This window comes from Hakea prostrata, chromosome 8 (genome assembly GCF_041222555.1).
Source record: "Hakea prostrata isolate BN-2017 chromosome 8, UWA_Hpros_2, whole genome shotgun sequence".
NCBI lineage: Eukaryota > Viridiplantae > Streptophyta > Magnoliopsida > Proteales > Proteaceae > Hakea > Hakea prostrata.
Genome location: NC_142607.1, coordinates 2,400,963 through 2,415,715, shown reverse-complemented (window position 1 = coordinate 2,415,715; position 14,753 = coordinate 2,400,963). Strand labels below are relative to the sequence as shown.

Sequence of the window (14,753 nt, the reverse complement as noted above, 5' to 3'; positions counted from 1 at the left end):
TAAGACTTTTGGTTCCAAATGAAAGGGACCTTGGAGTAAACTCCTAATTTTCTGACTGACTCGCAAATTTAGCTGTCCATGGCTTTTGAGCCCTGGGAGTGGAACCTTACATGGACTAAACAATTAGTCAGAGACAGTTTACCTCTATCAAAGGCTTACTAATGCTTGAGAGGCTGCAAATGGAAATGAAAATCTTAGCCTCCACACACGTTCCCCCAACATTTAAGGAAGTCAAACAGAAAATAGGATGATCTGAAAAAAAGTTGGAACAGTTCCAAACCCTAGATCCATTTTTCAATTTAAACAGAAATCAAATTTTAAGCCTTCATACATATTCCCTAACCATCTAAGGAAAGTCAAACAGAAAATAGAATGAGTTGAAAAAAAGTTGAACAGTCCCTAACCCGAGACCCATTTCATTTTACAATCTCTTTGTAAATTGCAGATGTCAATATGCCATGGACATACTTGATTTCACACAAAGGGGAACACTTCCTCATTTGATGATATTAACTTCTATCAGATAATTAAATTAGCCATTAAACTTCCAGGATTCCATTTGAAATAAGCCATAGAAATGCAGAACTAACAAATCCATGGGAACGCAGTTACTGCCTCAGTAGCAAATAGAAGAGAAAACCAAACAGGTTCAGCCACATACAAACAGGATAACACATAAATAATGGTACCAGTAAGTAATATAGTGCAAGGCCCTAAAAGGATAATGGCAAGACCAGAGTAACATGGACGGAGTCATGGAGACACCAAGTAAAATGAGTAGTTAGCAAGACACCGAACTTAAACATTTACCTAATAAAAATTCTGAACTTTGTTACAAAGAATAGTAAAAGAAAATTAATAAAAGGCTAACCAAACTGCAATTTTCAGCACTTCTGACAACCATCAAATGAAGAAATGAAATTTCAACAGAAAGACAACCCAAATATATGACACAAATTGAATGGATATAATTATGATGAACTAAAGCACTCACTCAACTTGCAACTAAACCCATAATCAAACACAATCACTCTAATTGTGTGTTCCTATCCTAGCATATAACAAGGTTTTCACTTGCACATTTATATCAGACAGCGACATGATTGTGCATTCCCTTTTGTCACTTGTCACGTGGGTACATCGGCATCTGACTAGTGTTATAACCGAGAACATTTTCACTAGAAGAACCAATCCAATCTTTTAAGCCTTAATGCAGAGAAGTCCCACAGTTCCACATTTGGAAGTTCAATTACCCAGAATTTAACCAAAGCACAGGTGGTTCAATCGACCTAATAAAGAAACTCAAAATAAACTGAGTATAGACTAAACTCGTACTTAATCTTACTACCTCTAATTAGACCCATAAGAGAGGCCCATTACAAAGTAAAGCCATGGAATCAAAGGGCCAATGCAAATACAAACCATCCTTAGGTTTATTCCTAGGAAAAGAAGCCCAATTTGATGTGGTTCTAAATCAACCTTGGAATCAAAATGTTTTAACATAAGCAGAACTGCAGAAGAAAAGGTAATTTTAGTTGGCACTACGATGGATAATAAGTGGTGAAATTTGATGAGGGAGAGTGATTTTTTAGGTAAGGAGGTGGTGAAATTTGATGAGAAAGATTCTGAGAAGTGATTATTTAGGTTTTGGGCTCAATCATGAAGAAAGAAGGTAATATAGACAATGATGTTTTACAAAGAATTAAAATATGCGGGATTAGACGGAGAGGTACATCCAAAATGCTCTGCAATTAGTTTAGCAGAGATGTGGATGCTGAGATGCATGAGTAGCAAAAAAGACAGGTTAAAGCAAAGAATGACCATATCTAATCAGGACTGGGTTTGTGAGTAGTCCCAATACTTGACTAGCTATTAAAAAAAGACAATATTTTCCTTGCTTCAAGATTTATCAAGAAAAATCAGCAGACCAAGTAAAGCTGGTCACTAAAAATTTTACAATCATAATGCCACAAAACTTGAGTTAGGAAAGAGAACCTTCCAATTTGAAAATACAAGTGTTTATAGGCAAATTATCCAGCCACCCCCTAAAGTAATCCCTAACTTTCAATGCCACCCACTAAGTAATCAACTGCCACCCATTTTAAATGGTGACAACCTCTGAAAAGTAATTTGCTAAATTACCCTCTAGAAACTTTCTTTCTTCCCCAACATAAAAAAATGCAACCCACCATCATTTCTTCCACTTTTTTCTTGCTTCTTCTTCAACCACCACCATCACTGCAACAAGAACCCTTGAATCCAGCCCCCAATTGACATTAATCCTGCAACGCTGCAACATTCAAGTGCCACTGCAACCCATTATCTCTAATGTAGCCTCAAATGAATGAGAGCCAATCCTAAGATCTCTATTCAGAGCCAACTCAAATGGGGTAGGATAGTAGGGCTTCTCAAAATTTAGTTATGGGGCTAAGGTAAAAGTAGGAGGATCTCAAAGAGGTCCTTCAGATGTATTTGCCTATGGGACATTAATGTGCGACAATAGGGAAGTTAGAGGTGATGCTGGTATTGTGTCAAGGACAGAATGAAGCTTTTTAGGGAAAATAGCTTTTATGAGATTATATAGGGTGACATCTTGGGATGGGAAATAGAGGTTTAGGCACTAAAATGGGGGTGAAAACCTGAACCAATGTAGCAGCTACGGTATAGGAGATCTCCAAGATTGGTTTGGTTTCGATGGTATTAGGAGAAGATATTTCCTGATTTTACAGATTCAAGAACTTGCTGGTTTTAGGGTTTAGGATGGCAGGTATTGGGTGTAACTTGGTTTGAATGCAGGGATAGGGATGACAATGTAAGTTACTGACAGATCTGATGGGTAAATTGATGTTAATCTAACATTCAATTTTGGGTCCCTTGGGGAGTCCAAAATTTTTTAAGAAATAAAATAAAAAGAATAGTGGAAAGGTGGGATTGTGGAATGGGTGCTGGCCTCAAGCTCACCTTTATGGGAGGGACCTTGACTTCAAGTGTTCAAGTGTGGAGAAGATGGAATGAACAATGTAGGTTGACCCCTCACCAACAACCCTAACAGAAACCACCTTGGGAGTTATTAAGGATCACAGACCTTTTGATGTTACTCACCAATAAACCAATCAAACCTATTTCTGATAAAACAATTATCAAAGAAAAAACACAGAGCTGAAACTTATACTCAATCTGTACTCATCCCACTGAGAGAGCTGTGTGATTAGAAGTTGAATACATGATTGCACTAGCCACTAGAACTCATAAGTAGGAGAGGATTCAAACAACAACAACTAACAGCCCGAAATTGTGGAAGCTTAATAAGACTGAATATGTAAATAAAAGACTGAAAAGACTAAAAGACATTCTTCACCAATTATAGAATAACTACAAGATATGCCACTGCTTAACCTTGGGCACCAAAATGCTGAGCACCAAATCCAAGAGTCCTGATTTCTTACCAGGCCTGCATCAATTTCACCTGCAGCAACCTGATTGCATCACACAACGAATCAGCCATTGAACCAGCCAACCCTGCAATTGAACCCTTGGACACCACCAGTGCAAATCAACATCTCAGCCCTACTGCAGCACAAGATCCCTTGCCACACCAACACCATGGCCTCACCCCACAGCACAAGTCACCCTGGGCACATCATACTTGTCTTTGGACCCACCCAGACATTGGCAATGGCATTCCCATATAAGTTCACTGAATTTCTTGGTAAACTAGCAATCTAAACTGAGGTTTTGGGTGAAAGAAACTTGTACCTGGGTGACTTAACACGTCCCCCACAACTCCCCCATCTCACCACCCCCCCCCCCCCAACACCCCCCAAAAAAAAAAAAAAAAAAAAAAAACTGAAGGGAGAGAGAGAGAGAGAGAGAGGGGAAAGAAAAGACAAGAGGCTGGCTTCTGGAACTCCCCTCTATCAGGAATTAAACCATTTGCAGATCTGGAGATATATGTCGTGACAGGGTTCAGTTTCAAACCTCTCAAACTCTGTTATTCTTAATGTCTTGAGAACCATTCATTGCCCTTGGTGACACCATTAGTTGTGATTTGCCTCCAACAACTTGAGATCAAACCATGTAATATCAGGAAAGTAAAGTCTCACAACCATTCTGGACTAGATGCCTTGCACTGAACAGTGAACACCAGCAACTTGACCTGGAGATCAAACATCAATAACTGAATTGATTTTCATAGAAGCAGGAAAAGAGTGTTTCAGATCATAAATCATGTGTTCCGGGGTTGAAACCCCTATTAGATTCACTGATGGGCCCACAACGAGAAGAGGGCTCAAAACAAAATATTGATGGCAAAACAGTGGATTAAAGTGAAGCTAATACCCACATCTTGTGAAGTACCAATTATCAAAAACTGTCCAAGGACCAACAGAGCACTAACCAATCCAGTATGTGCAAATGGCCACAGAGTGGCTGCAGCACCCAAAAGGGCCCAGAGGAGTTCTATCCTAGAATGGCACAACAACTGTTTGAGGAGAAGAAAAACATAACATGCAAAAACATCTGGAAGCCTTCATTGAGTGGAACACCTTTAAAGAGGAACTCAAGTTAATTAACGATTATGGGATCATTATGGACTGAATTACAAGCATTCTGCTCTATTTCAGACCAAGGAAAAGGAATAAGGATAAGTAGATATTGGAATTGTAAATAACTAAAATCTTAAAGGAGTAATAAAGAACATTAATGAGAAAGCATTGATGAGATTTTATTTATTTAATAGCAGTAGACTTCGAAGTTTAATAAAATTGTATATATAGAGGAATAAAAGGAGAAGACAACAGCATTCTGGGAGGTTAGCAAAATAAGATTTTAAAACAAAAGAGACCAGGGCCATTGATGTGAACGCAGCTGACCCCACCTTGGCCGAACCCTAAAGTGGGCCCCTCTAGGACTGGTATTTTGGTCACTTAAGCCCTAGTTTAAAGACTGGCTTTTATGTTCAGAATTTTATCTCTCATCTTCTGAAAAGGTTCAGTCAATTAGGATGTCCAGTTTGAGCTGTCTTTGAGTTGGTCAAGTTGTGGATAAGATAAAACTTTTTTACAAGACGGGTTCTTATCTTTTAGGAGTTCGTATTTTATTAGAATTTGTATTGATTAGTTGTTGAGTGTCTTAAGGAGTTCTTTTTCAAGTGAACTTCCTTAGAGTTTCAAGCTAATTAATCTTTTATTTTCAGCATGTGTTTTTAGATTTTTAGATTCCATTTCAATAGTTCAGATTGTGTGGCGAGATCCTAGTCTGTTAAGGAATCCCACGTAGTGTTAAGTCTCTTTTAGTAAGCTATAAATAGCCTATTGTTTCTTTGTAATGGCTGAAGTCTGGTTATTGAATGAAAATTAATGGAGTTTGTGGACTCGGGTTCCCCTTGAGGGGGCCTTGGCAGATTTTGGTAAAGATCTTCTTCAATTTCAGCACCATTCAAATTTCCAGCTAGGTTCTTCAAGCTTTTAACTTCTGCCCAGCAATTCCAGCGAGCTTCCACAACCTACAGCCATCAAACAACAGCTCCATATCATTCCCAGGTAAGTCCAGTCCCCTCCCAACCCCATCGCAGCTTCCCTACCCCCTTTCCCTCTTGCGCAACCCTAGAAGCCCACTCCACCCCCATTGCAGCCCCTCCCTGCTGGGCAGCCATTAGTTTTAGGGAAAATCCATCCAAACCTAACCCTAGACTGGGTTCACATCAATTGGTATCAAAGCTGCAGTTTCCAACAACCCAAACACCATCTTAGATAAATCCACAATAGCCAGTGTTATGGAAGAATTAGCAGACAGCCTTCGTTTTAAGGGTACTATGAGTTTGGCCCATCAACAAATTTTCTTTCCAAAATTCTTATGTTTGAAGTTGAAGATGAAGATTCGAGGAGCAGCAGCCTTTTCCATACACATTTACAGGCTAGCAGATCTGTTGTTAGAGCAATAATTGACAATGATTGCAGCATCAATGCCATCTCTGTACAGAAGGCCAAGCTAACACTTGAGGAACACCCCAAGCCTTACAAAGTGGGACTCCTCATCCATGAAGTTATTGAGGTAAAATTTCGTTGTCTAGTTCCCATTAGTTTACACTCCTATGCTGATGCTGTCTAGTCTGATGTTGTTCCCATAAGTGTAAGTGACCTAATTCTAGGCAGACCTTAGTTTTATGATAATGATGTAACTATCGATGGGTGGGAAAATACTCATACCTTTAGGCAAGGGAAGAAAATATAACTATCCATGGGTGGGAAAATACTCGTAACTTTAGTGAAGGGAGGAAAATATTGTATTTCTTCCCTTGAAACCGCAAGAGGAAGGTAAGAAAAGAGGTGTACAGAGTCCAATCCCAAGAGAGCATAGTCCTAGCCCTATACCTCAAGATTGAAGGACCAACTCCAAAAATTCAGCTTGAAGTCAAGCCCCTTCCAATCCAAGAAATGTTAAAAACCAAAAGATCCAATCCAGGAGGTTTTACAAATAGAGGGCAGCACCCTAAGTGACTACATAGGCCAGACTGAATCCTCCTAACCAAACAGAAGGTCATCTCCACCAAGTCAGAGGCTTCCTCCAAGGAGTATGCTAGAAAAGATTGACAAAATTATCCTAGCAGTGGAAGATCATCTAGCTAAAGAGTGTCACCAAAGAAGTGGAGATATTTACCCAACTTTCATCAACCAACTCCTGATCAAGAGACCCCCTAGGCCACCACCAGAGACAGCCCTAGAAGACTCCAATGATAAGGTAACCCACTTGGACCAACATCAAGGTCCTACAGAGATAACAAAAGAGGTAAAATTGCTGTCCACGACAACTATAGCCACACTCAAAGAGTTCAATGGTGACTCTGAGGGTAGAACAATGGAGGACCAGAGGGAGATTCAAGTCCTCGAAGTCCAGAACATAATAGTTGACGGAGGTGTCCTCATAGAAGGTACAAGCATGGTCAAATTAGCAAACCCAGTCAGAGTTGTAAGTAACGAGGTACCACCCTACTGCAGATTGCCTACGCCCTTAGCACTACAGAGAAGGCAATGCTGCCCCCATACATCAGGGCCATACCAGCCCCTATTCCTTGCGAGACAAGCCCTCCCTTGGGTCTAAAAACTTGTCTTGGGAGAGATGCTACTCGGATTCTCCAATCTCTAGCTACAATACTGACAGAGGTGGTGACGGCGAAGGACTCCTAGAGTATTGACTTCATCTTTCCCCCTAGGGCTTTTCACACACAAGCCCTACCATACAGGACTTTTGTCTTGGAGTAGTGCTAGCAGCAAGGTATCTACTACTTCCTCCCCACTGCAAGATGCGAGCACAAATCCACACAAGAGATTTCCTACGGAACAAACAAGGAACATTCAATTAGCACATTCATCACAAGATGAACACTTTTAAGAAGGGGAGAACTGATGTGAACATGATTGACCCCCCTTGACCAAACCCTGAAGTGGGCCCCTCTAGGGCTGGCCGAACCCACTTGGAGGGGTATATTGATCACTTTACCCTAATTTAATGGCTGGTTTTTATTTTCAAACTTTTATGTTTTATTTTCTGAAGAGTTCCAGTCAGTTAGGAAGTCCAATTTGAGTTGTGTTTGAGTTGGTTAAGTTGCAGATAAGATAAGACTCTTATACAATAAGGGTTCTTATCTTTCAAGAGTTTGCTTTTTATTAGAATTTGTCTTTATTAGTTGTTGACTTAATAGTTAGTTAAGTGTCCAAAGGAGTTCTTTTTCAAGTGAACTTCCTTAAATACAGTTTTAAGTTAATTAATCATTTGTTTTCAGCATGTGTCTTTAGATTTTAGATTCCATTTCAAGAGTCCAGATTATATGGTGGGATCTTAATCTGTAAATGAATCCCACTTAGTGTTAAGAGTCCTTTAGTAGGCTACAAATAGCCTATAGTTTCTTTGTTAATGGCTTAAGTCTGATCATTGAATGCAAATTGATTGGTTTATGGACCAGGGTTCCTGTTGGGGTGGCCTTGGCGGATTTTGGTAAAGATCTTCTTCGAAATTCAGCACCATTCAAATTTCCAGCAAGGTTCTTCAAGCTTTTAACTTCTGCCCTGCAATTCCAGCAACCTTCCACAACCTACAGCCATCAAACAACAGCTCCAGATCATTCCCAGGTAACTCCAGTCCCCTCCCAACCCCACCGCAGCTTCCCTACCCCCTTTCCCTCTTGCGCAACCCTAGGAGCCCACCCACCCCCATTGCAGCCCCTCCCTGCTATTCCCCACCCTTGACAGCAGCCTAATCCCCCTCCCTACTCCCTGCGACATCTCCCAACCCCTCCCACCTCTCCCTTAGTACCCACAACTTCACCACTCCCTTTTTCTTCCCAGCAGCAGCATCAAACCCCCTACCCCCTGCAACTCCCTGTTCCCCAGCCCCTTGACCTCTTTTCTTCTCCCTATAGGATTGCACATTTGCACCAAGCCCTGGCCTTCAATCCTACCGTTAGTTTCCTTAAAAAAACTTTGTTTTCCTAGGTCCGAAAATTTCCTGCACTTCATCTTCTTCATCCAAATTTTCTGCAGATCATTTTCAACTTCTGAAACCTAAACCTAATTCAGTTTAGACCCTCTACTACATTCTAAAACCATTAGAACAAGGTCTGAAAATACAAGACAGTAAAGTACTGTCACTTCTCCCACTAGCCAAAATACCCTAGTTTTCAGACTTTTGTTTGTTAAAACTTAGATCTGAGATTAGCATTACAGCAGGGTTTCTAGTGTTTAAACCCACCCTATAGCCCCTTTAAAATCAGTTTTCTTTGCTGGAAGATTCTGGGCAGCCCTTAGTTTTAGGGAAAATCCATCCAAACCCTAACCCTCAAACTGGGTTCACATCAGCCATTTTCCTCCTCTGACCCAAACATAAAAATGGAAGAGATAAAGTGCTAGGTGATGTTGCAGTTCCTCACCTAAATATTTGAAGCATAGCAAACGACTTGTAATCAGTCCTACAAAGTACAGAAGGATGAAAGTTGTGCAGTCAAAATCTAGCTAAGAGCTAGGTTAAGCGGTAAGCAAGAAGGCCAGGTCTGAATTTCAGTCCCAACTCCTTGAAATAGCAGGCTTTCAAAATATGGTTTTGCAGCACAAGTTTCCAAAACCAATAGATGAATCCCCAGATTATATCGACTGATATTCTGCCCAAGTATACCAGCAGAAACAGAGTAGGGCAGTGAGAGATGATAAACCCAATGGATAATAATAAACAAGGAAAGGAAGGATTAATGGAAGAAAGATGAAATAACAGAAAGGAATGTAAGAGGCAAAAAATTTCAAAAAGATGGAAGGCATTCAAAGAGAGAGAGCAGATGTGCACAGAGTGACACAGGTCTTGGCAGCAATGATGAACTAAAGTGTTCATTTCAACAATACAATATCAATCATAAGGTGCATATCATTTTATGAAATTAAATAAAAAGCCCAGATCTTACCATGAAACTGAAACAGTAATCAACTCTAACCTAGATTCAATACTAAAGATAACTTTATTCCAACTTGACATTAGCAATTCTAATAGGATAGAGAATAAAAATAGAACCAAAAAATCAAAACCTGCCTAAATGAATTAACATAAATATTCTGCACATCCAAGACCATCATAGAAATAACAGGCAGATCTATCATTAGAAACTGAAAAGTAAATAACAATTACATCCATCAACCAAAGTAGGACAATACAGGCTTGAAGCGAGAAGCCAACCTGATGCAGCTCTTGAATAAACATATCAGAGGTTTATTTGGATCTGTTCCTGTTCAGGGAACCAAAAGACACCAGCTAGAAGAGAATTAGGAATTAGTAGTAACCAATCACTAGCAATATGTGGCTATCTACAAGACAGACTTTCATCATTATTTTATTTTAAAAAAAAAAAAATTTTTTTTTTTTAACAAGGGAAAGAAAAGGATTTCTGAAAATAGTTTTATGCAACAGATCTCCACTGTATTCATACCTCTATGTACCGGTTATGTTATGGTTGAGTCTTCTAATTTCAGAAAGGAATGTACCATTAGTTAACTTATTGAAGATACTGTGAGAAACCAGAGGTCAGTACCCAACTAAATAGTTTTACATAACGCATCTTCACTGAAAACAAAACCTCTTTGCATTGGTTATGTTACGATTGAATCTTCAGCAAAAGTGAAGTACCAAAGTATCCCTTATTTGTCAAAGATACTGTAAGAAACCAGAAGTTAGTGCCCCGTAACAGCTGTGACTGGAAACAACCACTCAACCTTGTCCCAACTAAATGCCAGCTACAGGCATGACAATGCAATCTTGAAGACAGAAGCTAACCTGATACAACTCAAGAATAAACATCTCAGGAATTCATCTGAAGCAGTTGCAGATCAGGGGCCAAATGAATGCCAGATAAAAGAGAATTATAAGCAACCAATCATTAGCAGTAAATGGCCATCCACAAGACTGAGTAGTTTCTTCATGATTTCTTTTTTGAACAAAAAAGGGTTAGAAAGGAGAAGGATTTCTGAAAATAGTTCTGAACTACGGATTCTCCACTGAATACATACATCTTTGCACTGATTATGCTATGGTTGGGTTTTCCAACTTTACAAAAAAGTAGCAAGGAAAACCTTATTTATTGAAGATGCTGCAAGAAACCAGAGGTCAGTCCCCTATAACAACAGTAGCTGGTAACAGCTACTCAAACTTATCACAACTAAATGGGGTCAGCTAGAAGGATCCTTTGCCCTCCAATAAAGCTATATTTGAGGTTATAAAAGGACAATTTTACAATTAACACCAATTACAATGCAGTAGGATAATAATGAACAGATACATATTTTGGTTCACTCATGCATGATGCATGTGAAGGGAAAAATCACATCCAACGTTGAACATAAGACCTTGGATGGTGCCAATGGAACAGACATCCTTTCGATTGCCACGAGATCAGAGCTTCACCCAAAACAGCAGGGAAAGAAGGCGTCTTCAATGCGTAAGACTCAAAATATGCATGGGACGGTTCTCATGATTGAAATTACTAATATGGCCCTAAGTACAGTAATTTCATGGTTTGCAACCCTGTAGCACTGCTGGCACAGTTTTAATGCTCTCCCCCTGAGTAAGTTCCAAGTCCCAACAGAAGAAAACTGAAGAAACAATACAACATAGGTATAGTAACTCTTTTGCTTTATACTGCTACAAGTAGCCATAATGAATAGAGATAAGATGGAAGAGTAATGGGCCAATTTGATTCATTGGAAGAGTAAGGGCCAATTTGATTACATGAATCTAGAGATTTGAAATCTCTGGATTTATGAATGCGAGATTTATACCCGTTTGGTTGTGAAAATCCCTGAATTTATGAAATCTAGAGATTCATCTTTTTTTTTTTTGGATGAATAAATAAAATATTAAAGCAAAAGGCAGAACAACAAGAGAAAATACAAAGCTGGAAAGAGAAAGAAGGGGGGGAGGAGCAAGGAGCTCAAGAAGAGGGGGTGAGGGTGCAGCTGAGGCCCCAGAAGCTAATTATTAACCTATTTCTGGGGTTGTCAGCAACAGGGGGATGGGGAAGGGAGAGCAATCTAGAAGAAACATCAAAGAAGATGGCTTTCCAAATCACATCTAAGGAGCGAGATTTAGGAGTCCATCTTCGCAGGTTGCGCCCACCAAATGTGATGGATGGCGGCACTGAAGATTAACTTGCCAAGGCGATTGCAAATGGAGTTACCAGCAAATCACATCTAGAGATTCATCTTTTTACACTAAAAACGTAAATCTGTAGATTTCACCCCTACTATAAAAGCACTAAACATTTGCGCATTCACAAAAATCACGTCGACCAAATAGTTTTTAAAATGAAATTTCCTCAAATTAAGGTTAACCAAACATTTAATTTTATGAATTATGACATCATAGATTTGAAATCTCTAGATATTTGAAATCTCCAAACTCATGTAACCAAACAGGCCCTCAGAGAATTACCATTTCATAAATTAATCTGCTTCACTACGTTAAGAGTTGCACCACTAAGTAAAAAGGCTAAAGGAAATCACAGCTGAGATTAGTCAGCCACAACAGGGGATGAAAGATAATCAACATCCGAAAGAGGGCCCTATGGTACAGGTTGAAGGCTATAAAATGACACAGAAAAACAACCACAAGCAGGGAGGTAACGGCATCATTGTGAAGTCAAGTTGCATTGCAAAAACATGGACATGATAGGCAACAAAATGAAGGAAAAATCATGTCACCGAAACACATGTTTCAGCAGTTAGCATTTACTTCAGTAAAATATCCAATGATCGTCAATAATAATTTGATTCCTTAACAGACTAAGAAAAGAGATTATTAGGAACAGGCATAAAAACTAATTCTTCCCAAATTTGAATTACCTTTTATTGTCACTAATCAACATATGCTAACGCTACTTCCGGAAGGCCAAAAGCCGTCTTATCAAAAAAGTTGTACAAAGGATTGTATTCAGGCTTTAAGAGAAGGAAAGGTAAGCTCCAAAACAGCAAGTGACACTACAAATTTAAGAGAGAACCAGGAGCTCAAACCATCTCAGACATGTATTTCTCAAATAAAACATGTATTCTCAAATAAGCCATTGCTACATCCACAACATTATATAATGATGACTCAAGAAAAACCCTTTCCGAGCTTCTGTATTGCACAGTACATTTTTCTCCTAGAACCAACGGCATTTATCCCCATATCTTTGAGATCCTCCAGCGTCAAGAGGGGTAAAACTTCATCATCCACCTCATGAATCTCAAAAACCGGTGCATATCGACCTAATCCTAATCCATTAAGCCACATTCGCACACCATCTTCCAGAGACCGATGCCTATCCCTCTCCCCAATCCCATTTCTATCCGCACTAGTACCGCACTTCCAATCCCTAGCATCAGTATCCGATGGACCATCCAATTCGACGGGGTCATGATCTCTGCTTTCCGAAACCCTAGCTCTAAGAATTCTTCTCTGCCCGGGAAATTGTACCTCTCTTTCATTCCCATGTGCCCTATCAGAAGCTTGTCGCAAATCAGTAGCCATATTTTCAAGTGACTGAATCGGGCTTTGATCTTTCAAGGGACTTTCCGAACCTTCCGGATCGAAATCCCTGTATCCTTCACCACCGTCATCTCCACCGCTAAACTTGTCGTCTCCCTCCATTGCATCGTCAACCTTGGAGACCCAATTCGATCTGACCCTCTTCGTGCCTCCTCCCCCGGTTCCGCCGGCTCCTTTCCTCGCCTTCAAATCTCTTCCTTTGCGGTTCCCAGTCGCCAGCAAATCCAAATTGCCATCACCGGAGATATTCTTGTCTTCGCCATCTAGGGTTTCATGGCAATCTCCACCATTCATCACCAAGTTAGTAAGAGGTCGAGTCTTGGAAGTTCTATTGGCGTCCTTCAGAGAGGGGTTCCGATTCTTGAACTCGCTCCACTGCTTGGTCCGCCGGACGAACGAATCGTAAGAGAGCGTCGCTGGCTGGTCACCGATGTCGCCTAATCGAACGCTAGGCCGACGTTGCCTTTTGGAGCCCAAAAAAGGGCCGCCCATATTTTCAGATAAAACTCCAACAGTGGCTCCAACGGCGGAGGAGCCACCGTTAGTCGGACCTTCTAGGGGCTGCAATTCTGCCATTACGGTTACAAAAAGGAAAACCAGAGAAATTATACGTTATACAACTGAAGAGAAGGCCACGAAAGAGAAGGTAGTGTTAGATGATGTGCCGGTACGGACGAACTCTTCTTCTCTCTTCTTAGTTTAATGAGATACGTGAGATTTGCTTCGAGTTCCAACTTCCAAGTAGCAACAGAGTATTGTCACAGCGCTCCTTCCATTAATATCTATAACTGCATCTACAGTAATGAAATGAAGAAAAAGTTAGGGATTGAATGAGGAACAAAATATTAACTCATGGTAGAAGCCTCGTTGCACCCTTTTCTGTAGCAGGGAGGGAATAATAGAGAGATAGACAATGAAACCAAGAAAGGCAAGAAAGAGAAAACGACAGCGAGACAGAGAGAGCAGTGAGCAAGAGAGAAATGGAAACCTAATTCCACTGTTTGGCACAAGCCCAACTTTATTAATCACCATTAGTTACTGGCCGTTTGGGTTTTCCGTGAAAAGAGCATAGATTCCGACCCGGACTGAAAACAAAAACCCAATAAAATTACTTGTCATGTATTTATTCGGCGACACGCGTTCCACACAGATCCGGCATTGACATGTGAGTATGTGACCACAAGAAGGGAAAAAATAACATTTCCTACCATCGGTAAAAATCGGTTATGCGCACATGATATTTTGAACGGTTAGGATTTAACAGAATTTGACTTGGTGTTCATAATCCCGCGGGTCGTCAGACCATATCATGTGAGCTCCACGGTTTTTTAGGCCTATTTGGTTACTTTGAGTTTGAAAATTTAAAAATTTAGAGATTTCAATTTGATTTCAGATCTATCAAAGTCATGGTTCATAAAATTAACTTTTTGGTAAGGTTGAATTTTTTGAATGAAATCTGTTTTTTTAGATTTATCCTAAAAAAATATTAATAGAATCATGGTTCAAATATTTAACACTGTCATTTCATTGTAGGGATGAAATCTTTGGATTTCACCTTATGCCCATAAATCTATAGATTCACGTTTTTAGTGTAAAAAGTTAAATCTCTAGATTTCATGAATATTGAAATTCACATAACCAAACAAGTATAGTATAAATTTTCTATTTGTGAATCCAGATATTTCAATCATGTTAAT

The 14,753-nt window shown here is 39.8% G+C and overlaps 1 protein-coding gene across 1 annotated transcript; it reads right to left on the bottom strand.

Moving 5' to 3' along the window:
- Positions 1 to 8,410: 8,410 nt before the first annotated feature.
- LOC149006226 (uncharacterized) lies at positions 8,411 to 14,125 on the bottom strand. The gene has a single exon (XM_089166892.1). The coding sequence runs from the start codon at positions 13,630 to 13,632 to the stop codon at positions 12,622 to 12,624; it is 1,011 nt and encodes a 336-aa protein (XP_089023018.1). The 5' UTR covers positions 13,633 to 14,125; the 3' UTR covers positions 8,411 to 12,621.
- Between the last annotated feature and the right edge of the window lie 628 nt (positions 14,126 to 14,753).